The sequence below is a fragment of the Bubalus kerabau genome, chromosome 4, assembly GCF_029407905.1.
Source record: "Bubalus kerabau isolate K-KA32 ecotype Philippines breed swamp buffalo chromosome 4, PCC_UOA_SB_1v2, whole genome shotgun sequence".
In the NCBI taxonomy this organism is placed as follows: domain Eukaryota; kingdom Metazoa; phylum Chordata; class Mammalia; order Artiodactyla; family Bovidae; genus Bubalus; species Bubalus kerabau.
This window is the reverse complement of record NC_073627.1, coordinates 20,494,686-20,522,633: the sequence shown is the minus strand read 5'-3', so window position 1 is coordinate 20,522,633 and position 27,948 is coordinate 20,494,686. Positions and strand designations below refer to the sequence as shown.

The window sequence follows — 27,948 nt, the reverse complement described above, 5'->3', positions numbered from 1 at the left end:
GAATAAAGGTTTATATACATTGGCTATTAAAAAGAAATACAATTCTCTGAAGCTAAGATGTATCACAAATCTGTTGTGATATTAAACACTTTTGCTCAGAGACAACCCATCAGGCCCACACTCAGAGTCTACATACTTAGATTTTGACGGTCAGGACTGATTTATTGTGGTTTAGACATAGATTTGATGGGGGTGTGGGGTGGAGGTGTGGGGATCATCTGTTTTTCCATGACCTGGCATGTCAGGAGCTCCTATAATCTGAAGGAAGGGACAGGTGAGAACCAGGGCAACGGTCAGTAACAAGAGAGACAAGTGACAGAACAGAATAAATCAAAGCAAGCAAGGGTAAAGCTTTGGAGTCTGAGGATATATAGAAAAGGCACAAGCAGCCTTACATTCCACGAGTCCCTGAAAACACCACCGTATCATAGATAGTACAATAACTCATGGTGACAGGGAAGCATACCTTAGTCTGTCAAAAAAGTTTGTGAATGCTCACTATTCAAGAGGGCAGAGAACCACATTTTCCATTGCCAGGCAAACACAAACTTTCAAAACCTTTAAAAAGATCAACATTTTAGTGCCTGTCGACAGGCGAACTTCAATTGCATGTTAAGTCCTCTTGGGTAAAACAACTCAACTCTGGACAAAGCCCAATAAATGAAGTGTCAGTCTGTTTATAAAGCTTAAATTACCTCTGCAAATTGGTACTGCATACATTCACCACCACCTCCCCCGCCAAAAGACAGTGGCTACTCAACTTTGGTACAGAGAATCAGGGTCAACTTGCCTGTGATACTTTAATGAATGACATGTGTTATATTGTGATATATACCCCCTTTTGACTAATGTTTTCTGCTCCAAAGGAGTGCAGTGAAAAGCAATGGACAAAAACCAATGACAAACAAGACTTCCCACAGAGACTCTTCTTGAGGATGGAGTTTATGGAAAATTCTGCCCCTCTCACTTGAGATTCCTTGATGGTAGCATGGGGTAGGCCAGGCCAGGTGGTCTTCCAGGTCCCCTCCAACCTGGATGTTCTAGGATACAGTTACCTGACCCAACTAATAGGTACCCAGTGAGTGTCCTTGCTCAGCCTCTCTAAGAGCGCTCTGAGCTGGCTGTACGCACTCTGGAGGTCCTCCTTTACCAGTACAGCATCCACCAGGTGCCCGTAATGCTGGTCTATGAAGGAGGCAGAGGCGGCCATCTCTTGCTGCTGCTCATCCTGAAAGGAAAAGGGGTAGTTACGGAACAAGTGGGTTGTTATCCCCCTGACAAGTAATGGACCTACAACCTTTGTCTTGGGCAGTGTTGCAACCTCTAATTTTTAGGCGATAAGTGGATGAATATGGCCCTTGAATAACCAACTGGGTACACAAGAACAGGGCGTAGTGATGCTAGCCTATTCAATGTCCAAGAAAAGTTCATGAATTATAGCCATAATCACTGTTCAGTCATTCAAAAGATATCTACTGAGGATGTGTTAGCTGATATGAAGTGCTTTGGGTAGATGCTGAGTCTATATCTGTGTGTATATATATGTCACTATCACACTTCCTGTCTGAAGGTATTTCCAAAATAGTACAATTATGGTGCATGGCAATTTGGTTAAAATAATTACAGGGAAGAACCATAAATAGTATTCACTATACAAAAGCCAAGCAAGCATTTATGGAATCAATGAGGGTAAAAAGGAAAAGAAGTAATTTGAATGCCCTCAGAGGATACCGTAATTCACCCTGTAGAACTCAGTTCTTCTTTTCATTTCCTCAAACCAGAGCCAACCACTTGCATAGTAGACAAAGGAGAGTTATTTAAGAAAGTCTGGGACAACCCTGACCCAATGCCCCATTTCCTTAGGATACCTGACTTCCATCAGATTGCTTTCCTGACACCTAACACTAAGGCATAGACAGCCAATGAACCCTCCTTCCCCCAACCTATGCAAGTGTCTGCATCTTCATTCAGAAATACCTCTAGTAAGTAAAATTCCAAGCAGGTAGTTCACTGACAATGAACTTGGGTTTTGGAAGACAGGAAAGTGGCAGGATCCACTCTTAAGTAAAACTGCAAAGTGAAATTTATCACCGGCATTCACCCACCTCCCTTTCTATCTCCTTCCAATCCTCTGTTGCCTTCTCTCCTCTGCTTCTAGGGCTCAGTGTTTTTATTCTGTCACGGAAGGGAGTGAGTTGTCTCCCCCCAGAAGGATATTCCAGAATATTCCCTCCTCCTCTTCTGTCACCAATCAAAACCAGATTCCTTCTTTAGTGACAGTGTCCGTACTTTCAGAAAATATGTTCTAAAGCGCTAGGAAACAGTTTTTGCCTGCTACCGCAAAGATAGTAGACATCTACAGGAAGGCTGAGATGATTTCTTCTCCTTACTTCTAACCCCCTAGGAGGGGAAAAAAAAACTATTGAGTTGGCCCAAAAGTTCATTCAGATTTTTCCATAACATCTTACGGAAAAACCCAAACGAACTTTTTTGCCAACCCAATAGATTAAATTGGGCCAAACTTCCCAATTCTTTATGGTATCTTGCAGGGCTCTTCTCCTACTCACAAGCACCCTGCAGCATCCCACTGCTGCCCTTGGATCTAACATCCTGCTTTTCCCACCCTCTTACATACACACATCCTATAGACCTGTCCACAACTTCTGGAGTTTCCTCTCCCCCGGGCACCCTCACAGTTCATCCTGGAAGCATGTATCTATTCAAGAAATTATAGAAGGGACTTTTTTTTGGGGGGGGGCCTAAATCCCTCTATCTTCCTAATAAATATCTGTCTCTTGAAAGAACTCAAGTAAATCTGTAATGGAGTAAAACGTGTGACATTTTTTTTGCAGCCGTCAATCCCTTGAACCCTTTTCCTGATCTGTAAAGGTGGAACTCAACCACCTGTGGCTTCAGCAAGAGAGCCTCAGCCCTGAGCAGCATGTAGGGAAGACTCCCCCTGCTGCCCCTTGCCTCCATCTTGGATTAGCTTTCTGGACCTGAAGTTGGTATTTCAATTAAAAATTATTCGGGTTTGACTTAGGAGTTCAACAAATTATTGTGGTTTGTCACACTCAGATCAGGTCCCTGAAAGGAGTCAGTCCCTTATTTTCTGAGAGGATGCTCATGTGAGGGGGTGGAGGGTGGGAAACCCTGGTTAAGCCGCCCCTGTGTGAATCAGGTGGCACTTCCAGCTGCCCCAACTTAAGGCTTCCAATCATCACATGACATCTGAGTCCGGGCAACAGGCAAAAATGGAAAGATGGTCTCATGCAGAAGGTACGTCTGCCCACATGCAGCTATAACAGGCCCTTTTAGGCCTTGGGAGATGAAATGATCAACTTGAAAACTTACAAGTGGGGCTGCTGCATCCTCACAAGCTGGAGACATGGGTGGCGTCTTCCTTTTTTCCTGAACTGCAGGCTTTACAAATATAACATAGGGTTTAAACTCTGAGGTCCTCAGTTGTTGCAGTGCCTGAAAAAGAAAGTTCAGGAATGTTATATACTTCGAGAATATTTTATTGTGAAATGTATTTCTCAAATGCTCAATAACGATGTGCTTCATCACATCACATCACATCACCCCAATGGCAGGGTCCTGACTATATGGTCATATGACAACTGACTTCAACCACACAGACCACCTGCTCATTTTCCCACTCTTCACTATGACACTGGGCTCAGCTGGGCCCTGGAGGCTCACTTGTTGAGAACAGAGGTTCCAAAGCCTCAGTTCCAAGAGCTACCATCTCTCTTAGCTCTGCCCACCCTCCCCCAAGCTCTAATTAGCCTTCATACACCCTTCTTTGCCTGCCTACTCCTGAAGGAAGAACCAGCAGGATTCAATGTGTGTATCTATTTAGTCAGACGTCATCAATTTGGACTAATGCAAAATCTGTGCTATCACACGGGCCTCCTCATGATATTCAAAGAAGAAAAAGTTTGTTAAGCAAATGAAGAGACTAAGAGATCCCTTGAAGTAAACTGTAAAGACTTTAAAAGGTTTTCCATATGCAAATTGTCCTGTTATTTAGCTCACTATATTTATGATGTGAGGGCCTCTATTTGGACACACTGGTATTAAACTGCTATATATACAGTTTGCATCCCCCCACCCAAATCATAAAATCACTTCTCAAAAAATTTTTGAAATTCAGACAATTTTAATTTCAACTACCAACTCCCAGGAAGTCCAAATTAGTGAGGATTTTCCTTTCTGGACATAAGGTGCTTTGGGGAATCTGTTTCAAGTCTAGCTCTGTAAAATAAAACCTACAGTTTATGTGATAAAATCAGAACTCTGTTTCCACACAGAGGGGAAAAAAATGCCCAGACTGATTTCAAAGCTTAGAAGTTTTTCTCAAAGACAAGGTGAAAAAGATGGTTAAGCCCCTGCGGGGTGTGCGGGACTGGAAATGTTTCTGAAATACTTCACAAGGTCAAGTCTGCCCTTTTCCCGTTTCAAATTGCTCTCCTGACTGCCTCCCTCAGTGGTCCTCTAAGCCACTGACTTCAATTGTCCTAGTTGGGAAGGGGGTGGCCCAGCTTTCACTGGTGCATTTATATCTAACTGACTGTCCAGAAGAGCCTGGCAGGCTACAAACCACGGGGTCACAAAGAGCCGGACATGGCTTCACAACTAAACAACAACCCTGACTTGTCACATCTAATGGACCAGTTGGTGTCATCATCTGCTGCATGATTTACTGCATGCAGTCTATCCCAGTTCTGTGGGCCACCAAGAGGGTCCCTCCAATTAAGGAAGTTTCTGCATAGAGGTGCACATTTTGGGGTACAAAAGCTTTCATTAGTCAAAGGGATACCCAAGGAGATGTTTGGGGTTTTGTTTGCTTTAGTTGCACCATGCAGCATGCAGGATCTTAGCTCCCCAATCAGGGATCAAACCTGCACCCCCTGCAGTGGAAGCACGGAGTCTTAACCACTGGATCCAAGGGAAGTTCCAAGGAGACCCAAAGAGATGTTAATATTTACTGCTCTGGAATAAAAAGCCCCTGCACTGAGGTTGAATGTTCTGTAAAATGTATAGCCCCCTAGTTTACAAATTCCATTAATGGGAAATTCCTAACTGGCCCCAGGAACTCACATCTGGCTCCACATCCACCAAACAAACTTTGTTTTTGGCCATCACAACCCGAATGGCTTCCAGGCTGGTTCCGTAGAGGTTTTCCTTATATTCACCATGCTCCAGGAACCTAGAACACCAATCACCACAGGGGAAAAAAAAGCTTTCAGCTCCCGAGCTCGCTTGAGTTCGCACCGAAGGTAAATGTGAAGTGAAAGTCGCCCAGTCGTGTCTGACTCTCTGCAATCTCCTACGGACTATACGGTCCATGGAATTCTCCAGGTCAGAATACTGGAGTGGGTAGCCTTTCCCTTCTCCAGGGAATCTTCCCAACCCAGGGATCGAACCCAAGCCTCACGCATTGCAAGCAGATTCTTTACCAGCTGAGCCACAAGGGAATCCCAAGAATACTGGAGTGGGTAGCCTATCCCTTCTCCAGCAGATCTTCCTGACCCAGGAATCAAACCAGGGTCTCCTGCACTGCAGGTGGATTCTTTATCAACTGAGATATCAATGGCCCGCCACGATTACCACCCTCACCCGCCCCCGCCCCACTTCCTCTGCCTTTTCCAGGAAGCATTCCCAGGAGGTCAAGTGGAAGATTGGCCAGATGAAGAGACAAACAGCTGCACAGAGGCCCCACTGGCCCATCAAGATGACATACTTGTTGTGATGCAAGTCGGCCTCAAATGTTTGCTTAGAGACAAAGTGATACTCTACTCCTTCCTTCTCATGGCTCTTCCGGGGCCTGGTGGTATCTGTGGAAGACAGAAGGACCACTGGGCAGAGATGTCACGTCACAGCGAGGCTGTGCTCTCCTTCCTTTCAGAGGTTCATCGCTGATTTGTGCACAAACACCCACTTCCCTTCACCAAGGGTCCCTGTGTGCAGGTATGCCATTGATCTGCACAGCTCTGTGATGTAGGCAAAAGGAGGCCCCAGTTTTGCAGGTGAGGAAACTAAGAGGTGCAGAGGTTAAGCCCTGTTCTGAGGTCCAAAGGCTGGCAGGGAGCAAAGCCAGGCTGAACACACTCTGTCTCAGGCCAAGTGTATGCCCCTAACCACTCAGCAAAACTGCCTCACTGATGCTGCAGGTTTTAAAGAATTGCTAAAGGAATTCCTAGTCCTCTAAGTTTTAATTTCCCGATTGTTCCTCTTCTTAAAAATATTTTAATTTATTTATTTGGCTGCACCAGGTCTTAGTTGTGGCACACAGGATCTTCTATCTTCACTTCAGTGTGCGAATTCTCAGTTGCAGCATGTGGGATCTAGTTCCCTGACCAGGGATCAAACCCAGCCCCATGCATCAGGAGCTCAAAGTCTTAGCCATTGGAGCATCAGAGAAGTCCCTCCTAATTGTTTTTCTTTTTGAGAGCCAAAGAGGCAAAAACTCAGATGACCCTGCTGTATGCTTTTAATTCTTTATTCAATTATTTTTCATTTTGAGAGGAAAAGAGACATGAAGACAGACAGTCCCCTTATGGACTGGATGTTTCTGCACAGCTGGCTCTTACACAGTTTTAAAGCACATAGTGTTTTCCTCTGATTTCCATAATAGAATCAAGGTGCACACCTCTGGGGAAAATCAGATTCCCCATAGAACAAGGAACACACTCAAAGCAGTACACAGCTTTTTCTAGAGCATTCTGAAAGAAAAGAAGGGGTCTCAGAGGGCAGCCACCCAGGGGATGCCCTGCACTTTAATGTGTGACCTCTTTGTCCAACCTCTGGCAAAGCTGCTAGGGTCACTTGTGATCATGTCCTTGCGTTAATACTTTTATTCACTCGCTGATTACATTCCAAACACCTTAGATGAGTATATGAGACCCTCTTGATCAACCCAGCCTCCCATTCAGCTTCATACACCACCAGTCACCCACACTAAGCTCCTCACTCCCTCACACTGCTACTCTGGGTCACACCTTCAAACCTTTGCATTTGTTCTCTTGATATAGAGAACTTGTCCTTCTCTGCCTGAAACACTCCTATTTACTCTTCAAAACCCAGCATAAAAGTCACTGCTGCTGGAGTCAAGGCCCCAAGAAATCTTCGTGTGCACACACATGTGCATGCATGAACATACACACAAACACACACTCGGACCCTCTTACGTGGAATGGCAACACCAAAGTGCTGAGGGTTCTCTGCCACCACCTTCTGCTTCAGCTCGTGTAGTCGGGCTCCCAGAGACCCTGAGAAACAAGAGGAAGGCTGCCAGGTTCCAGCTGGGCTCCCTCCCTTCCCCGCCAGGGAGGAAACCAGCCCATTCTCTGGAGATGTCACCTACCGATCAGAACCACCAGGCGGGGCCGCTCGCCAGGCTGGTGCTGGTACCTGGTCACCTCTTCATAAGTCGGCAGCTCCGGAGACTCAGCCACTGCAGACGTCTTTCCTTCCTGTGGGCTTCCCAGTCTCTCTCTGCGGCCCAGCCGGAAGCTCCTCCGAAGACCAGCTTGGAGAGAAGGGCAGGGGGACACCGTGGTATTTGTCCCAGCATCTCCCTATAGACTTTCTCCACCTGGTAAGACCTGGAGGTGCGATTGAGACCCACTGGCCTCTCCCAACCACCTCCTGCTGCAGGATGCACAGCAATATGATGAAAAGGGGACCACTTGGCACCCAAAATTAGGGTTCAAGGCTACTATCTTACTTGGCATGTGACTGACCTCAGGCAAGTCATCACCCCTCTGAGCCTCTGTTCCCCTATCCATGAAAGGAGACACAAATCTACAATAGCAATGGGTGCTCCTAGATTGGATCTGGGTCAGGGGAAATGCTCTAAAGGACATTACTAGGACAATGGCGAAAATGTTGATATGAACAGCATAAATTAAAAAAATATATATATATAAAAGAAATTCCCAGAATTGATAATAGCCCTGGATTATAAGAAAATGTCCTTGTCCTTAGAGAACACATGCTGAGCTATTTAGGGGTGAAGGGACATGACGGCCACAACTAGCTCTCACATGACTCAGGGTGGAGGATTAAATGTGTATATGCGGGACTTCCTTGGTGGTGCAGTGGTTAAGAATCTGCCTGCCAAGGCAGGGGACATGGGTTCAGTCCCTGGTCCGGGAAGATCCTATATGCCTCGGGGCAACTAAGCCCACGCACCACAACTACTGAAGCCCATGCACCTAGAGCCTATGCTCCACAACAGGATAAGCCACTGCATGAAAAGCCCTCGCACCACAACTACAGAGTAGCCTCTGCTTGCCGCAACTAGAGAAAGCCTGTGTGTAGCAATGAAGACCCAGGGCAGCCAAAAATAAATACCCTTTTTTTTAAAAAAAGAAAAAGACTTAATAGTCTTAAAAATGTGTATATGCAGAAAAAGAGAATGATAGAGACAACACGGCAAAGTGTTAACATCTGGTGAACCGAGGTGTAGAGTATATGGGAGTTCTTTGCACAATTCTCACCGCTTTTCAGTAAGCTTGAAGTTACTCCTGAATGAAAGGTTAAAAACCCTTCGCCTGTCTCTAAAGGCCTTTGAAAAGATTTACCGAAATAAAAGAAGCAAAGTTACTTCGGAGACTGGTCAAAGGTGCCACTGCCGTATGGGGGTGGAAGAAACACTGAATAAACCACAATTGGAGTTATGGTAATAATAAAATTGGTATTAAGGTAGGGGTCCTTGTTCAGGGCGCTGCTCCCAGTGGCTGGGTGAAAGTTGGGGGCAGGCTGGGGACCCCGGGGCCAGGGCAGGCTCAGCTTGGCCTCTGGCTAACAGAGACTGAAGGGAAATGTGGGTCCCACAGACTCAGCTGCTCTTGAGGGGCTCCTGGGTCTCAGTCACCTCTCCCTGACCCAAGAGCCTGCGATGGGCTAAGTTATGCACGGGTAGGGGAAGGGTGTTAAGGCAGGGGCAGAGGAGAGCCCCCATTACTTACCCACGTAGTGTCCTTTGAAATACCCCTCACAGTCACAGGTCTCTGGGAACCAAACAGAGAGAGGGAGGCCAGTGAGCCAGGCTGGACACATGCCCCAGCCCAGAGGCACCCAGCCGCAGGTGACCAGGCAGGACCCTCTGGGATGGAGTCTCAGAGGGGCTTGGGACAAATGCCATGTTCCAGTCAGCCCTAGGTTAACAAATTCCCCTGTTTCACCCAGTGCTCCATGCTTAGGCCACAAACAGCCCTTCTAGACCTGGTAGGGTTCGGGGTCAGCAGGCCCCATTCCAGCCTCTCTGAGTTAGGGCCCGTGAGGATAAGGAGGGGAGATACACTCGCCAAGCCCTGCCGTCCTATCTCCTGCCCGCTGCCCAGGCAGGTCACGTGACCAGCCCAGCCGGAGTCCGGGGAGGGCTGGGCCCATGTCCCCACCAGCTCTGCATGCCTGAAGGAGCAGATTGGTCCAGCTGGCAGAGCCGGGAGAGAGGTGCCAGGAGGGGTGCCTGAGGGGCACCGCCCCCCCAGGAGGAGGCGGTGAAGGGGCTTGTTCAGACAGTCTACAGAAAAGGGACCTTGTCCATGCGCACAGGGGACAAACACCAGGCCTACCTTTGTCACAGGGCTCATCATCTGCGGTTTGCACAAAAGACAGATGGAGCAGCGTTAGCAGAGGGGAACCGGGAGGCCCTGCCACCAAGAGGCAGCCGCAGCCTCGGGTCCTCAGGAGCCCTCCATCTGTGCCCTCTTTCTCTCCTCCAACAAACCTGTGATCTGAGCTGTGGTGCATTATTAAACCAAGACTTGCTCTAATTAGTCTTCCTGTGTGTTTCTCATTAGCGGCCCAAAGAAAGCCTGCTCATTACTGGCGTAAGTAAGCAGCCTCAAGGCCAATGTACTCAACAGCCCCTCCGACTTGAGAGCAAGTCTGAAAAGGCAGCCACACAGCCCAGGGAGCAGCTCGCTGAAGAGTGTCTGCGGCGGACCGGGACCTGCTCCCGCTTTTCTGGGGTTTGAGACTCGCCCGGGCGAGCACAGATGCAGGTGATGGCAGAGCACGGAGCAGGGCAGCCGGCCAGCTGCGCTCCAGTCACCTGGTGTGGTTCTAACCCCCCAACTTGGTTCCGAGCCCCACTCTCGACCCCCGGCTAGAGAGGCCATCCCTGACGTTTCTTCACCACCAGGGGCTCTAACCTGGGGGCTCTGGAACCCTGTTCCCAAGCCCACTTCCTTGACCTCATGAGCCTCTGTTTAACTATCTTGGAAAAAAGGATGACCCTGACTCCACTGTGAACCAGAGCTGTTGTAACAATTACAAGGCAAGAAGGTAAGTGAAAGTGTTTTGTAAAAGGTAAGGGCTGCACAGAGTAAAATTCCCAGGTAAAATTCAAGACACTAAGTTAAATGTGAATTTCAGATAAACAATAAATAATTCCTTAGTATAAGTATGTCCCAAACTACTTTCTTTGTTTTTCCAAGCTTTAAAGTTTTTATTTTGTTTTGGGGTCTAGCCGATTAACAATGTTGTGGTAGTTTCAGGTAAACAGCGAAGGGACTCAGCCATACATATACATGTAGCCATTCTCCCCCAAACTCCCCCACCACCGCATCCAGGCTGCCACATAATGTTAAGCAGAGTTCCATGTGCTATGTAACAGGTCCTTGTTGGTTAACCATTTTAAATGTAGCCGTGTTTACATGAGAATGTCCCAAATATTGCATGGGATATACTTATATTAAAAACTGATTCATTGTTTATCTGAAATTTGAATTTAACTGGGAGTCCTTTTCTTTTATTTACCAAATCTGGCTGCTAACACAGAGGCGTGAGATCACTCACAGCCATCTCTAACCCCTTCCAGCATCAGTGGTTCTTATGTTGTCAGGGTTAGGGGGCCCCTTGGGGATCTAAGGAAAGCCGTGGAGCCTATCACAGACACAACACAACACCCACCTACAGTCTGCACACGATTCTGGAAGCGGCATCATCATGCCCTGCAGTGTTATCTATGGGCCCCCAATATAGTAGCTCCTCTCCAGGGAATAGCTCCTCGCCACTTACCCCCATTTCTCCTCCTGACCCCTCTCCCCAGCCCCTCCTCCCTCAGGAGGCCTGAGAGCTCAGACAGGAGTACCCGCTCCAGCCCAGCGCTTGCTTCTTCCCCACATGACGTCCCAGGGTCCTAGGGTCCTAACCCCAGCTCCTCCCTGAACTGCTTCCCTGAAGTGCCATCCTGCCAGACTACTCACAGGGGGGCTTCTTGAGGCTCTGGGGACTCGGCAGGGTGCCTGTGGCTCTCCGGTAGTTCAGTCGCCTATGGGGACAAAAGGAGATGGGCAGGCCAATGAGCTGGACGAGAGAACCAGTCAGAGGGAACCTTCTGGAAAACTCAGGGAAACCAAGGCCTAGATCCCACAGTGGGGTACAGCCTGGCACTCCAAGGGCCTCCTGGCTTCACACTGAGTTCCAGTGCAGAGGGACATTTGCACGGGTGCTCACAGGTTCGTGAGGAAAAAACTAAGTTTCTTGCTCTGAGAGATGCTTGCCCAGCCTAAGATGGTCATTCACACACAGAGGGGGCAGAGCCCAGTATCCATGGTCAGTGGTTGGTTGTTACTTTCCCAAAGCTGATTCTCAAGGAAAGGAAGCCCCTTCTCCATAGTCACCTGGCCTCCCCATATCTGAGGAAGCCCGAAAAGAGCAGAATGACTCTTAGGAGAAGTCAAGGGTGAAAGTGTCTCTAATTTAATGCCCTAACCACCCTCTCCCCAGCCCAGTGGAGAGCTCAGCCTGGCACTTTAGAAGCAGCTTCCAAGGCCTCATCTCTGAGCTGACACCCAGGGCTCCCGGAGGTATCTAAATTTCCACAATTAAATGCAGCTAGAGCACCTTCCCCCACAACCTGTGAAGCCAAAGACGCAGATGGGTCTGAGGCTGCCCTGAGGAAACAGAGCAGCAGTCTTCAAACTCCAGCCCCTCAGAATCACCTGGAATATCTGTTAGAACGTAGAGCTCAGACTCTGGCCCTGGGGTCTCTGATTTAGCAGATCTGGGGCAGGGCCCAGGCAGGGACTGGCTTTTCTAACAAATTCCTAGGGAATGCTAATACGCCTGGGGACCACACCAGGAGAGCCACTGAAATGGATGAATCCTGAGGTTTGTAGATACAGCGTCATTCCACACCCCTAAAATGGAAGAGGGCTACAAATCTCAGGAGAGGCATTGCAGGCATAAATGCCACACCCTCAGGGTTTACACTTTTGGAAATCTAGCCTAAGGAATCAATTTGAAATGTGAGGACCAGACTATATGCAAGATAATTATTACAGTCTTGTAGCAGTGAAACATTGAAGAGAGCTTCAAAGTACAGCCACACGGAAGAAGAGAAATCACTTGAGGTATGACCTTTCTTCCCTGAAGCCTTTCATGCTGGCCCTGACTAGGGCCAGTCCTCCTGCTAAGACCTGGTATCCTCCACCCTCACACCCATCACATTTATATGAAGTGTTCGCCTGAACCACTTGTGACTTTTCAGCTAAACTGTCAGCTCCTGCAGGGCAGAAACCATAGTTGCTGCCTGTGAATAAATAGTACATCTCCTGATGAAATATTATATTACCATTAATTAATATTATATTGCAATTAATTGGGCTTCCCTGGTGGCTCAGATGGTAAAGAATCCACCTGCAATGTGGGAGACCTGGGTTTGATCCCTGGGTTGGGAAGATCCCCTGGAGAAGGGAATGGCAATTCCAGTATTCTTGCCTAGAGAATTCCATGGACAGAGGAGCCTGGCAGGCTACATAGTCCACGGGGTCTCAAAGAGTCGGATACAACTGAGTGACTTTCACTTTGACACTCTTCACTATTAATTAATAGTATAGAATAAATACTATTATTCTATAGTAATGTTAGAAATGCTCATGTCAAAATGTTAAGTTACCCAAAAAAAGAAAAGGCGAGACCTCAAATTCTATACACACCACTCACATTACAGGCACAAGAAAGAAAGAAATTATGCTGTTTAGATAGTAGTGAGACTGGGTAATTTTCTTTTCCTTATCCTCCTATCCTGTATTTTTACATTTTATTTTTCAACTTGCCCAAGTAGGCATTATAAAATATACATTAATTTAATATAGTACAGATTTATATACACTGACTAAAATCTCAAATAGCCATCACTACCGATGATGAGAGAAGAACCAACACGGGCACAATTGGTACTTTGTTTACAGAAGGACACTCCGTGGGCACCCCCACCCCGGGTTTGCTAGCAGAGATTTGGGGCTCTGCCATGTACTTACACCTCTGGCCACTCTAGAACCACACCCTCTTACAACACGCCCCAGACCCACCTTTCCTGGAACTGCTTGGAAGGGATGAGGCCAGCTCGAAGGTTGGTGTCCCCCACTCGCTTGGCCTGCCACCACGTGGGATCATCCTGACTCACCACCTCCAGGACCTGCCTGCGCTGGAAGGGCAGTCCTGCCTCCTGGCAGGGAATGGCCCGGTCTTCCCGTGGGTTGTAGTGGAAGAGGGCCCTCATGAACACCTGCAGGGGAGGAGCTAGGTGAGACGGCCTGAAAGCACTGACATGTCTATGCCACATGGAAGGCTGAAGAAGGCTGTTCACAATTAGGAAGAACAAGCAGTGTCAAGAATAGAAGGCTAATCAGAAACCCACCACACCTATTTTCTTACTGTTCTTCAACATTTTTAAGGGAAATCCATCAAAAATCAAAAAAATGGGGACTTCCTTGGTGGTAAAGTGGTTAAGACCCCACTCTCCCAAATGCAAGGGGCCCGGGTTCGATCCCTGGTCGGGGAACTAGATTCTCCACGCTGCAACTAAGAGTTCACCTGCCACAACTAAAGTTCCTGCATGAGGCTGCAGAGAGGAAGGAGGATCCCGATCGCTGCAGTTGGGACCCGGTGCAATCAAATAAATAAATAAATGCTTTAAAAAACATCAACTTGCTAAGCTATTTAAAAAAGAAAGAATCAGAAAATGATTCACGGATTTCCCTTTCCAACCTAAACATCTCCTTATTAACCTTACAATAGCCTCTCAGCCTACACAAAGCAACCATTAGTTTTGGGAGCAAAAAAGCAAAGGCAAGCACAATTTCTAACTCAAATGTTATTTCTGATATGCTAACTGCCCCTAATGATGTCAGCAGCCATCTGTTAAATAAGCAGTCTAAATGTTTTGATAAGAACATAAATATCAATGAAACTACTGTTACCGATTCTTTATCATCACTTTTCAGTGGGTAATGGACAGTCATGTCTTTGACAGCTCAGCCCTGCCTCATCAGTCACATACTTGGCCAACCCCCAGCTCTCTTCTGTACCAGAAGCCATCCCTCTAGAGAACAGGATGGGAACAGCATTTGGTCCCATTTCTTCATTCTCTTCTATAATTCAGTGGCATGGATTTATTTATTCCTACTTCCAAATCATTATGGCCCAATTGCTTCAACAGCAAATAGGGGGGAAAAAAGGCCAGAGGTTTTCCTTAGACAAATCCAAATCCTTTAGGTGCCAAGCAAAAGAGATTCAGTTAGACAACAGTACGAATTTTCTGGCCATATATTAATATTATGAGGACAGGGACCCTCATTTAGCCATACATGCCACCAGGCTCCCAGGCACTCAAAAGGCAGCCAGCCCTGACCAAGCGTCTAGCTAAAAGAAAAATATTCAGAAAGGATGGACTAAGAGATAGGCTACCCATTTTGTCCTCCAGGAAAAACAAATCCTCTTCCTGTACCAAGTTATAACCTGCAGAAGCTGCATATGGAGACCATACCAGCTTGTCCCAGGAAGAACAACCTTCCATCAGGTATTATGTGTGCCCTGGGATTCAACTGAAGGCGCAAATAAGAAATCGTCATATGAAGATGATTTCTTCATTTGCGTAAAAAAAAAAACCATCAAAGACATTGTCTGCTATTAATTGCCATTCATCAAAATATTTATTGACATCTACTCTATGCCAAGTGTTTTCATGCCCTATCTTTCCTGCTCCTGGTTCTGGGAGGTAGGGGTGAAAAATTAGTTTTCTTGAAAAATCAGCATGCTTCCTTCCATCTTCCATGAGAAGTATGTAATTCATTATGTTCTCCTTTTTGCCTTGGCTGCCAGAAAGTTCAGATCCAAGTTTACTGGGAAGTCAGAGTAATGCCTCTTCCATCCTCCCTACCACCACGTCAGCTCAGGGCTTAACAATCTCTCACCTGGGCTTTTACAACAGACTCCTACCAGGTGCCCTGAACCCCATCTCCACCCTCCTCCACTCACTGCCCTAGAGAGCTTTGTAAAACACAAATGTGATTTCCATCGCTTCCCTCTCAGAACCAAACAAGCAAAGAACACCAAAAAACTAAATACCTTTAGGAGCTTCTCACTGCCTCTGAGGCTGTCACTTGGCTTGTGGGGTGCCTTCCCATATTCCCCGGGGGCCTCACCTTTTCAGTGAACCCCACCCCGACTGCCTAACGACTTCCTCCAGCCACTGGGATCTGCTGTCCCCTAATCCAGCAGAGAGGAACTGCTGGGAATTAACCCCTGGGGTACAGCCTGGTGAGAGCCAGTATCTAGATTCCCCACCACCCCAGCTCTCCCAGCTGTTAGGAGGAATGGAGGAGGCATGGTCTACAGGGGATGCCGAATTCTGAAGCAGGATTAAGCTCTGGTTGTCTGTGGTGGTAACTTGCTGAGAAGATACCCTTTGTTGCACTAGCTGCCTTCCCTTCCCCAACCCTGTTCTGGTGTTTCCTGGGGTCACTGGCAAATGCCAAAACTCTGAACAAAGCATTCAAGACCATTCAGACAGAGCCTTAACCCACCTCACCAGCACACCCCCATCCTCCTCCTGGAGCCCCACACAATGCACTTCCTCATGGACCTCATACTCCTCTGCCATGTCTGTGAGCAGCCGCTTATGCGGACCTTTCTGCCCGCCCTTCTCTTCTCCCTCTTCTTCTAGGCTCACTGCCAACCCTCCTATTATGTGCCACCTTCCAAAGTGCCTAGGGACTTCCCTGGTGGTCCAGTGGTTAAGAATCCACCTGCCAATGCAGGGACACGGGTTCAATCCCCGGTCTGGGAAGCCCATGTGCCACAACTACTGAGCCCTAAAGCCCCATGCTCTGCAACAAGAGAAACCATTGCAATGAGAAGTTCGTGAACACAACTAGGGAGTAGCCCCTGCTCACTGCAACCAGAGAAAGCCCACATGCAGCAACGAAGACCCAGTGAAGGGAAAAAAGAAAGCGCCTAGAACTCTGCTGCAGTCCATGGGTCACAAAGAGTCAAACACAACTGAGCGACTGAACTGAGAACTCTGCACAGAATTTTCCTGAAGCACTTATCACGTAACAAGGAGACACTGGGCCCCCGGCCTCCCCTACTGAACCAGGAAACCTCTAAGCTACTAATCATCCTGGTCTCCAGCATCTGGCAGGGTGCTTGGCACAGAGCAGGTGCCCACCAAAGGTAGGCTCCACTAGGACTTAAACAAATGGCAGTTACTTAATTGGGCCTGAAGCCGGAACATTTGGTATCTTCTCCTCCTCTTCATGGCCTGGCTTTTCTACTTCAATTAGAAGAATCTTGTCTTTTATTAGTAAGCTATGTCAAATCCTGTTTAGAAGAGATGGGGTACAAACAAATGAATCACTTGGTGACTGAATTCCAGGTTTCTACTGAGCACTTGCTCCGAGGACCAGATGGATGATCTCTTCCCGAGTGACTGTTTCAAAGACAGGGCTGGAGTCCCGCCACCCCCACCACCCACCTTGCCCACTCCCTTGCCTTCAGCTCCCCCATACCTTGCTGTCCTTTAGGCGGTCTTCCTCCTGGGTGGCTGGGATGATTTTCAGGGTGATGGATCCCTGGGATTGCGCCTGAAAGGAGACAGCACATGACCCATATCATCTCCCAGGTCTAACCCTCCAGGACATCACATGTTACCTCCCAGATCTGGAAACTTACATGCAGAAGGAAAGTTGGACGTGCAGCCTCCCTTATGACCCGCCCTTCAGTGGTGGCACCCAGATGAATTAACTCAAGCATTTTTATGGGACAAAGGGACAGAACACTTTTCTCTTTTTTTTTTGGCCACACCACGCAGCTTGCAATATCTTAGTTCCCTGACCAGGGATTGAACCTTGGCCCTGGAGAATTGAAGGCATGGAGTCCTAACCACTGGAGCACTAGGAAAGTCCCCAGAAGATTTTAAATGAGAACTTGAGAACAATGCATACAACAAATACAGCTCACTAGAGGTCAGGAGGGAGACCTCCTGACCTCTAGTGCCCCCAAGCACTGCCCTTCTTTTCTCTTGGGTTATTTTCATATCATCGTTCAATTTCATTTTCCTCTTTCCTGCCTGATTTGGGGCTGGTTCCCAACCAGCACTTCCCTGTTGACCTGCATCTTCCCCAGTCTCAGGCCACTCCATCTTCCCCAATCTCGGGTCCCCCTCCCTTCTATCAGAGACAGATGCTGCACCCCACGTGGGGGCTCATTAAAGCACATCTCACCCAGTGCTCTCCCTGATCCCGCCTCACTCTGGAATATGGGAGGCTGGTGCCCAGAACCAGGGGAAAAGGAGAGGGGGCAGAAAGACTGAAGGGTCTGCCTGCAACCAGGGTCCCCTATAGCAGGGGCCTTAAAGAGTGGGCCTCCGAACTTGAGATCTCATCCCATTTTTGCCCCCCCAAACCATTAAAAGTTAGCAAACAGTGTCATGCTGGAAGAGGATGCCTGAGGATTACAGAGGTCAGAACTATGACAGGGGCTTTTTATAATTTCAGTTTTGACTTCCATTCCCAGAATGGACTGAGAAGGTTGTTTCCATCCCAGCACTGGCTACCCTAGAATCCGCTCGCAGTTGTGAAGTGCAATGCCCTCTTCCAGATGTTTACATCCTAACAATAACTATGCCTTGGTTGAGAAACCATTCCTACCCCGATTGTACAGGGAAGGAAATCAAAACTTGATGATTTGATGACTTGTCCATCAAGGTTACACAAGACACCCCTGGTGGCTCAGTTAGTAAAGAATCTGCCTGCCAATGCAAGAGACCTGGGTTTAATCCCTGGGTCGGGAAGATCCTCTGGAGAAGGAAATGGCAACCCACTCTAGTATTCTTGCCTGGGAAATCCCATGGACAGAGGAGCCTGGCGGGCTACAGTCCATGGGGTCACAAAAGAATCAGACACAACTTAGCGACTAAACCACCACCACCACCAAGGTTGCACAATTGTAACGTGATGGAGACAAGATTCTAACCCAGGACCAGCTGACCCCAAAGCCCTTGCTCTCCTGCACTACAGCCTTTTACTCCATATTCCTCAGCTCTTTGGAAGAGGGGACCCTTTCAAGAGGGTCTTCTAGAAGGGTCCTCAGGAAACAAGGCTGGGGGTAGGGAGGATGGCTGTGCTGAAGACAGGGTCTGAGAGAGGCAGATGGTCTGGGCACTCCCCTCCTCCTGTCCCCGACACCCCCCACCCCCGCCCCAGTGCAGGGCACACTGTAAGGTCACCAGGCTTGCAGTCTTCCCATGAAAACAGGGAGACTGGGCTAGATCAGCCCTGGCTCCAGGAAGCGCCCTGCTCTGGGTCTCTGAAGAACCACCGCACCCCTGGCTCACGCACGGCACGGACCAGAATCTGGCTGATCTCGTCGGGCCGCTTGTGCAGGACTGTGATCCCGTTCACTTCCCGGAGCTCATCTCCAACGTGGACCAGGCCTAGGAGACACAGGGGCTGACCGTCAGCACAGCAAGGGGTCCAAGGTTCCCAGAGCGCAAAGTTTTAGGCACCTCTGGCACCTGCCTACAGAACCCAAGCAGGGGAGATTCAAGGCTTAAAGGTAGTGGATGGGACTGGGATGAACTTATCCCCAGGTGTGCTGGGTGGCTCACCTCGAATCACAGCCTCACAGCAGCCTGGCAAAACCCCCCAGTTTACAAACAGTCAGCTGAGATTCAGAAAAGCGATGCAGCTTGCCCAAGGCCACACTGCTAAGAAATAATGGAGCCAGTGCACAGACGCAGTTACGTGGCTATAGAAAGCCTATGTTCTTTCTGCTGTCACCTCTGCTTCTTTAAAAATATCATTAACTCTTCCCCTTCCTGGGTGTACAGACATAACTCCAAGGACATCCTTCTCCAATTTTACATGCAAACTGAAGGGCACCAGAGAAGATGGAGTCAAGAGTGTTAGACACACCTGCCTGTTGGCCTCCGCTTTAATGACAAGCAACTCTGCATATGGGGCCCTATTTGCCACTCAACATGGACACTGGTCCAGAAGCAGCAGCATCACCCAGGACGCAGGAAGGGCTGCAGAAGTCTTGGGCCCACCCAAGACCTGCTGAGTCAGAATCTGGATTTTAACAAGACACTCGGGCCATTTCCGTGCTTGTTAATGGGAGGCACTGGTCTTAGGGTTCCCACCACAATGGTCCCCAGACTTTTGGGGGCAACACTCCCCTACACCAGGAGATCTGCCTCCCAACTTAGTTCCTCCACACACCAAAGATTCTCTTTCTTTTAATTTTTTATTTTATATTGGAGTATAGTTGATTAACAATGTTGTCAGTTTCAGGTGTACAGCAAAGTGATTCAGTTACATACATACATGTATCTATTCTTTTTCAAATTCTTTTCCCGTGTAGGATATTCCAGAGTACTGAGCAGAGTTTCCTGTGCTGTATTCAGTAGGTCCTTGTTGGTTATCCATTTTAAATACAGCAGTGTTTACATGTCAATCCCAGACTTCCTATCCCCTCTCCCGCCCATCCTCTTGGGTAACCATAAGTTTGTTCTCTAAATCTGTGAGTCTGTTTCACAACAGTGATTCTTAACTTGTTTTCTACTCAAACAAATCTGGGCCATGAACACCCTCCCCATAGTAACTGAGGCTGGCTAAGGTAGCTGGGGTGTCAGGAAAGGGTGTCTTGCTCCCTAGTTAGGATTTACCTACCAAGCTCAACTACCGCAATCCTCAGGCTAAGCCAATGCACAAACCCTCCTGATCACCCTCAAAGGACTCCGTGCCTGACCTATTTTCAAACAAATAAATTTTCTACTGGGCTTAGGAAGGAGAAGAGAATTCCAGTCCGACTCCCAGAAAGTAAAGCACATCCCGAACAGGTGAGCCAATGGGAGAAGGAAAGGAGACCCATGACCAAAGGAGGAAGGCTGGGGGGACCATGGCCATGACCGTGGCCAGGCCGGCACTGATGCCACTCACCGCTCCGGTCTGCTGCGCCCCCTCGCATGATCCTGGCCACCACGACAGCCCCTGAGTGCTCATCCCGCCGGATGGTGGCCCCCTGCATCAGAGACAGAGCAGGCAGGCCCCTAAGAAGCAGCCTCAAATCTCAGACTCTGACTCTCTGGACCAGAGAGAGCCTCCCCCTCCCACCCCTGTTCCTCCCTCTGCCACCCCAGGGGGGACAGCACAGCAGGCACCTTGCCATGTTGAGGACAAAATAAAACCAATATCTCAAATTAGTATAGCACAGCACTTCAAACAAAGCACGACTGTAATGCTGTCATAGCCTCATGTGACAGGTAAGCGACAGGGGCACAGAGAAGGTAAGCACCTTCAAGGTCACCCAGCTTTCTGGGATGCCAAATGCAGTGTTTTCTCTATCACATCACAGCCCTTGCCTCTTGCAAAGACATTTAATCATGAGGAGAATACGTGCCAGCAAATTCTCAACCTGCCTTGAGCCAATCACGGGGTTACCAGGCCTTCTGTTGTTGCCAAGGGGAACCAACTATGCCCCAGGCGGAGCTTTGGGACCAGGACTTGGCCCCCAAAACACGGCAGACATGATGTCTAGGATGAGAAGGGCACTAACAAGCTCTCGTGCACCAGGCAGGTTGGGCTGTGGCAGGGCAGGGCAGCAGTCAGGAGTTGAATGGCCCTGGGTTTGAATGCACTCTGTCATTTACTAAGAACAATGGCCTTCCGTTAGCAAGGAAGCCCCTCATCTTCTCTGCGACTGTTTCCTCTGGGGTGTGGGAAAGCATTTGACTCTTGGGGTTGTTGCAAGGTTAACATTAGATATCGCAGGCCAGGCACTTAGTACACAGTAAGCGCTCAATATGGGCTTCCCTAGTCGCTCAGCTGGTAAAAAACCTGCCTGCAATGCAGGAGACCTTGGTTCAATTCCTGGATTGAGAAAATCCCCTGGAGAAGGGACAGGGTACCCACTCCAGTATTCATGGGCTTCCCTCATGGCTCAGACGGTAAAAAATCTGCCTGCAAGGCAGGAGACCTGGGTTCGATCCTGGGTCAAGAAGATCCCCTGAATGCGACCCACTCCAGTATTCTTGCCTGGAGAATCCCAATGGACAGAGGTGCTTGGCGGGCTACAGTCCGTGGGGTTGCAAAGAGTCAGACACAACTGAGCGACTAAGCTCAAGTGTTCAATACATGCTGCTGCTGCTGCTAAGTCACTTCAGTTGTGTCCGACTCTGTGCGACCCCAGAGACGGCAGCCCACCAGGCTCCCCCGTCCCTGGAATTCTCCAGACAAGAACACTGGAGTGGGTTGCCATTTCCTTCTCCAATGTATGAAAGTGAAAAGTGAAAGTGAAGTCGCTCAGTCGTGTCTGCCTCCTAATGACCCCACGGACTACAGCCCACCAGGCTCCTCCGTCCATGGGATTCTCCAGGCAAGACATGCTAACCACTAATTATTGGCTGTAAGTGCAAACACACTGGCACGCTTAATCATTGACTTCATTTGAAGTCCATAAAATGAATGTTGCTGGAAAGAGAGACCAGCAACTAAGAACCCTGTGGCTTCTTGCCCCTCAGACCATCAAACTTGCCAGCATCTCTGTCCACCCTCTCCTCCTCTTCCCCAAGTCAGAGGAGGGGACCCTCCTGGCTAGGCTGGTCCCTCCATCTCCCTCCCTCCCTCTCCTGCATTCTCAATGCCCCCTCCCCAGTGGCTCCTTCTCCTGGTCCTAAAAATATTATCAAGCCTGTCCTATCATTAAAAATGTGGCAGCCCCATCCAGTGGATGCCAGTCTCCATTCCTTCGGAGCAAGCTTCTCAAAGAGGCAGCGTGCATCTGCTCTGACTCACTCCCTGCCCGCCTCAAGTGCACCAGCAAAAGGAGCAGCGACCCGCGAGCTGCCATCTCAGTCGCCACGCTCAGTCTCCTCTCTCTGATCTTCTGATTCGCCCTTTCCCTGGAATGCTCTCTTAGCCTGGGCCCTGGTGACACCTCTCTCAGGGTACTTCTCAGTGACCAGCTGGTCTCCTTGGCTGAGTCTTCCTATATCTGTCTTTTAAATGTTGATTAAAGGGCCAGCACTTGGCCCGTGTCCTCTCCTTGTCTCTTTCCATACACGCTTCACTCAGGTGGTTTCAGCCTCTCAGATGGGATTGTAACCCCTTCTGGATGCTGGCAGCTACCAAGTCCGCATCTCTACACACCCAAGCCTTTATCCCCTGGACATCTCCACTTGCGGGCACCCACGCCTCTTGAATTCAATGGATCCTAAGTTTCTCTTTATTCCCCCTTTTGAATCATGGTCCCACTGCCCACCTGTCATTCCAGCTGGACACCTTCACTTTATATCCAAGATGCCTCCTCAGATTCCTGCCCAAACTGGGGCAGTCACAAAGTGACATTAATTTTATTTCTGATGTATTTCTTGGATTCCTCTTCCCTCTTCCCACAAACCAAGGTCAAGCTCTGTCTCTGAACCATATGTATTTGGCCCCCACTCTCAAATAAGTCCTCTGTTTCCCCTCCAGGTGACTTTCTACTTCATAGCCAAGATGATCTTTCAAACTGAAAATCTGACCATTTTATTTCTTACTTAAAACCCTTCAGTGGCTCCCCACTACCTTCAGAGTCCAGGCAAGCAACTGTGGGTGACAATCCAGTCTTTACGCTCTCCTAATGATCTGGCCTCACCTCTGTCACACTTGACCTCCAACTTGGCCAGTTCCCTGAATCTACCATGCCGTTCACCTTCCCATGGCTCTGCTTATGCAGTTCTACTGGTAGAATGCCCTTCTTCTCCCCCTTCCCTCTGGAAAAATTCTGTTCTTTTTAAAAAAAAATTTAGCATGGGCATCACCTCTTCCAGGACACCCCAGTTACTACCTTCTGTAAACTCTCAGAGGGTGATGACTAAGTCTGTTAATTTTTTTGGCTTTGCCATGGAGCACGTAGGCTCTTAGTTCCCCAACCAGGGATTGAACCTGCAGCCCCTGCATTGGAAGGACGGAGTCTTAATCACTGGGCCACCGGGGAACCCCATGGAAGTCTTAACCCTCTCTGAACTGCCCGCACCTAACATGGTGCCTGGCACACAGGAGGGTTCACGGTGTGTTTCCCGAGTAGATGGATGACTGCCCCCATTTTGAAAGTAAAGAATCAAAAGCAGAGGAGAACTCTGGCCAGTTTGCAGAAGCGGTTCATCTGAGGTCACTTGGTGAAAGTTGACAGTGAAGAAGGCCAGCTGTGGTATTCTCTAGGGCATGCCCTCAATTCTCTGGACTGCTGCTACTTCCCTCCATCTAATAAACAAACCTGTCCCTTAGCTCGGTAAATCAATGCTGAACCGGGACCAATGATAACAATCTGTCAGCTGCAAAGAAGAATGGCTGCTACCCTGGGTTTCCTCAGAATTCAGAATAGAGGTTGGCCAACTTTTTCTGGAAAGGATCAAGTGTAAATGTTTTATGCTTTGCAGGCAACACGGATTCCGTTGAGTTTGCCGTTGCCATGTAAAGGCGGGGCCCCTAGACATGTAAATGAACTGGATGGCCAGGCACCAAAAAAACTTCATTTACAAACACTGACTGGCTTGGGTTTGGCTGTTGCATCATAGTTTGCCAACCTCTTGTTCAGAGCATGATGATGAGGGCTGCCCTGAACAGTTGTACAGGTTCTCGACTGCACAAAGGAGCTTGGCCACAGCAAAAGGAGGCTGAATCTACCCAGAGAAAGGAGTACTCTGCACACAGTGGTGTCACAGGGACTAATAGCAGCCTTGACAAAGCTGCCATCACTTACTCCAAAGACTGCAGTTGGGGGGGCTCCCTTCCTGGGTTTCTCAGTGGGTGGGTGGGAAACAAGGAGAGCATGGGGAAGAGAGGTGAGGACCACATACCAAGGGTTCCTTGTTTTTCACCAGGCGGACAATCTTCACTGATTCTTCATCAAAATCCTCGTCGATATTATCAGGCAGAGGGGGAAGAACGGGGTCAAAATTCTTCTGAGCGACTGTGTCGTGTACCATGAGCATGGCCTATCATGAAAGCAAGACAACAGAAGGGCTAGCCTCCAAAGCACATGGGGGTCCAGGGGACCTAGCCAGGGGGCAGTGGTTCAGGGTCCCAGATCTCATGCCAGAGAGATGACCTCCCCAGACACTTAGGCTGAGGAACCCTAACTCAGAAATCTCCTTTCCTCAGTTTCACGACCAAGCACTCCTCCTATCCCCATCCCAGAAGACACAAATGCGTGGGTAGGCAGGGACTGTGGCGTGACTACCCTGAGGTGGGGGGTGGACAGCAGCTGGAGCAGCTCCCTCTCGTCGCTGTGCACGGAGGCGGCCTGCAGCTCCTCCATCACCTGCGGAGGAAGGAGAAAGAAGGCCACAGATGGCTGCAGGTGCTGCGAGCCTCCTGGGAGTCACCCAAGGGGAAACCCTGCTCCCTGGGCCCCCCAGCCACGACTACAGCACCAGGGGGCATTGGACCCTCAGTCACTCCAGGTCTGTGGCTCCCAGGGAAGTCATTCCAGGGATCAGAGAGCATGAGAAGCCTCTACAGGCTAATCCTAATGGGAGCTAATTTATGAAGGCTTTCCTGGGTGCTGTTTGCCTCACGTGGATTAACTCTCACAACAAACTAGATGGAGCAGGCACTATTATTTGGCCATTTCACTGGTGAGAAGTAAATGAGAGAGATTAAATATTCTGCCCAAGGTCCCCAAGGTAGTGAATGGCACCACCAGGACTTGAACCTGGGCTTATCTAGCTCTGTTGTCTCTACCCGCACCATATTTTCCAGATGAGGAAATTGGGGCTCAGAGAGGTTGAGTGACTTGTTTAGGGTCACAGAGCTAATATTAGAGGCAGTGCTGGGCCTAGGAGACTGGCAACCTAACCTGCTCCTAATAGCATCTCACAGGCAAGAAAGGCAGAGAATCTGCCCCCATCCCTCGCTAGGCTATCTGCTGGGGTGACATGATTTTATTCAGAAACTGGCTTCAGTAATCAACTAGGACAGGTCCACAAGAAATAAGGAAGGATTCCTTTAAAAAACAAGAAGCCTAGGAATTCCTTGGCAGTTCAGTGGCTAGGACCCGGCATTTTCACTGCCTGGGGCCCAGCGATCAAGGCCCAGGGTTCAATCCCTGGTGGACCCCACAAACCACAAAGGAGCAGCCAAAACAACAACAAAAAACAAGAAGCTGCAAGTCCCTGGACCCAGGACTTCACATCCGGCCTCACAAAGCACAGATATGCAGTGTGCATGTTTGACCTATTCTTGTCGCCAGCCCTCAACTGTTTGGGAACTGCTCTTATCACAGCTGGGAAAACAGACTTTCTCGGGAACACACAGTAAGTGGGTGTCACCATGTCGCCATGGCCCCTGGCCCTGTCCAAGGCTCACCAGTTTCTCCCTGCCTACTAGGAGGCCCAGGGAAGAGGTGAAGGGGAGGAGACGTTCTTCACCTTGGGGCTCCTGAGCCCTGATGGTCCCTTGTTAAGCAATGGCAAGCAGGCCAGATGAAGGAGCTAGGGGTGGGAGAGGGGCTGAGGCCAGAAGGAGAAACTGGGGGCTTACATCCTCGGCGAGGGCCACAGCGCTGTGCAGGACGGGGGTTGGACTTTGCCTCTCGTAATAGCGAAGCTTCTCGTGAATCTGCAAACACAGCCGAACTCAGGCTGGGGTCTCCCAAGACAACTGTCCAGATGTACCCTGGATGTCACACAACCCACCCACGGCTGTGAGGATGCCTAGGGCTGCAGACCAGGTCATTCAGAGGGCAGCATAAGGCAAAGACCTTCCTGGGGCAGAAAGGACTTTACCTTCATTAAATAACTGAGGCTTTTTTCACTGAAAACATCCCTCAGAAAGCCCATCTCTTCCTTGTGGTTGGAGTCAGGTCTCAGCTGAGAGGTCAGTAGTGCCAGGGTTTCATGCAAACCTGAGGACGAAGTGAGAAAAACACAGTAGAGCCAATGCAGTGGCTACTTCCTGCCCCACGGGACCCCGAGCAGATCTTCCAACAGTATGTCAGCCCTGCCGGGGGCACATTTTCTCCCTCCCCGGCTCGCATTCCCAGGGCTCCGAGCCAACACCGGTAGCAGCTGCTTTCTTTGCTGCCCCGGGTTGCTGGGCAGGCTCTTGTCTTCAGGACTGTGGCAGGCCCGGCCCCAGGAGACACTCACCGGAGTCCTCAGACAGCACCGGCATGTCTGTGCCGCTTAGATCTCTGTCTGTGGATTCTGGGAGAAAAAGAGGGGATGGGGTGGGATGTGAAACTCTGGCAAGCTTATTCAATCAACAAACAGTGATTATACGTGTACTGTGACTGTCCATGACCAATTCGGGGACAGAAGGGATGGGAACAAATTCTCCACTCAGCTTTTTCAGAGAGGAAGGAAAGAAAACCAAGCTTGCTTTGTGCTCCCAATGTGTCAAGCACTGTCCTGGCGATTTCATATGACATTTTTCTTAATCTCTTCAAAGCCCTGAGGAACGGACATTAATATTTCCATTCACCTGATGAAGAAACAGAGGCTGTGGGGAGGGCCGTTCAGTAAATTGTAGATCAGAATCTAGACTCCATTGGCCCTTCCAGGCGGGTATCAGGCGAGAAGTGGTCCCTGCCTGACAGCGGGTGCTGTCCTCCACAGCTCCCCCCTCCTCTGTGGCCTTCTAAGGGGCTTCTCTCAAGTCTCCTGACTGTCAACAAGTACCTAGCTGGGCCTACAAGCCCCTCCTTTACCACCATTCCCAAGCCCCAACCAGAAGCGATCCTGCCCCCAAAATAGAGCGTAGAGAGGAGGTGGAGAGAGGAGAGTCGTGTCTACTATGCCGGCGGGGGGAGCCCTATCTCGGCAGGCCCCCCAACGTGTTTTGCAGCACGTGGATCTCAAAAAGTCCTCCTTCAGAAGGGGATAAGGAAGAGTAATGATTCATTCATTCCGCAAACATGGAGCCAGCCCCACAGCGCCCGCCCGAGTCCCGCGGACACCAAGACGCAGAAGAATGGTCCCCGGCCCTTCAGCCACCGCCCCGCCCCCCTACGCCAGACTCACCCTCTGGCTCCTTCGAGCTGTGCCCCCAACTCCCCCAGGCAGCCAAGCACAGACTCCGGCTCGCTTTGGGAAGGAACCTGTGGGACTAACAAGGAGCGCGGCTGGGAGAAGGCGAGGCAGGACCTGGGGGACGCTGGGGGCTGTCTCGGAGGATGCGGGCCGGCAGGAAAGGAGCGGTGCGCACGGAGGAGGGGGTGGGCGCGGAGAGGAGGCCAAGGACGGAGGGGCGGGGACTGAGTCCCCCACACCCCCGCTCTCACCAAGCTGGGGCGGGGGGGTTCCCTGGGCCGCGAGGCTGCCTGTGCAGGAGAGGCGGGTCTTAGCCCATCCTCCCCTCCTTACGGGCCCCTCCGGCTCTGAGTCCGTGGTCCATCGCTCGCGCCGGTTCCTACCTGGGCGAGCCGGGATCTCAGCTCCAAACCCGGAGCCGCGCGGGTGCCTGGAGCCTCGGCGGCCGCTGGCTCCGCCTTCCCGGCCCCTCCCTGCTGCGGCCGCGCGGGCGGGGGTGGCGGATCCGGAGGAGGCGAGGCTTGGGGAGGAGGAGGAGGAAGGGGGCGCGCGGGGGGAGGGGGAGGGGCGGAGGGCGCCCGCCGCGTCTGGCACCGCCAGTCCCCTGCCGGCCCGGGCTTCGCTCT

At 49.8% G+C, this 27,948-nt stretch overlaps 1 protein-coding gene across 1 annotated transcript; it reads right to left on the bottom strand.

The window, feature by feature from the left end:
• Positions 1 to 141: 141 nt before the first annotated feature.
• On the bottom strand, positions 142 to 27,335 carry MPP3 (MAGUK p55 scaffold protein 3). Its single transcript, XM_055575763.1, has 19 exons — positions 27,314 to 27,335; positions 26,441 to 26,497; positions 26,078 to 26,196; positions 25,833 to 25,910; positions 24,532 to 24,612; positions 24,149 to 24,286; positions 20,250 to 20,331; positions 18,657 to 18,742; positions 16,818 to 16,892; positions 13,338 to 13,534; positions 11,229 to 11,293; positions 9,591 to 9,611; positions 8,982 to 9,023; positions 7,373 to 7,537; positions 7,197 to 7,277; positions 5,750 to 5,843; positions 5,107 to 5,215; positions 3,355 to 3,477; positions 142 to 1,228 (listed from the first exon to the last, which is right to left on the bottom strand). The coding sequence occupies exons 2-19, from the start codon at positions 26,463 to 26,465 to the stop codon at positions 1,052 to 1,054; spliced, it is 1,758 nt and encodes a 585-aa protein (XP_055431738.1). The 5' UTR covers positions 26,466 to 26,497; positions 27,314 to 27,335; the 3' UTR covers positions 142 to 1,051.
• Positions 27,336 to 27,948: the final 613 nt, after the last annotated feature.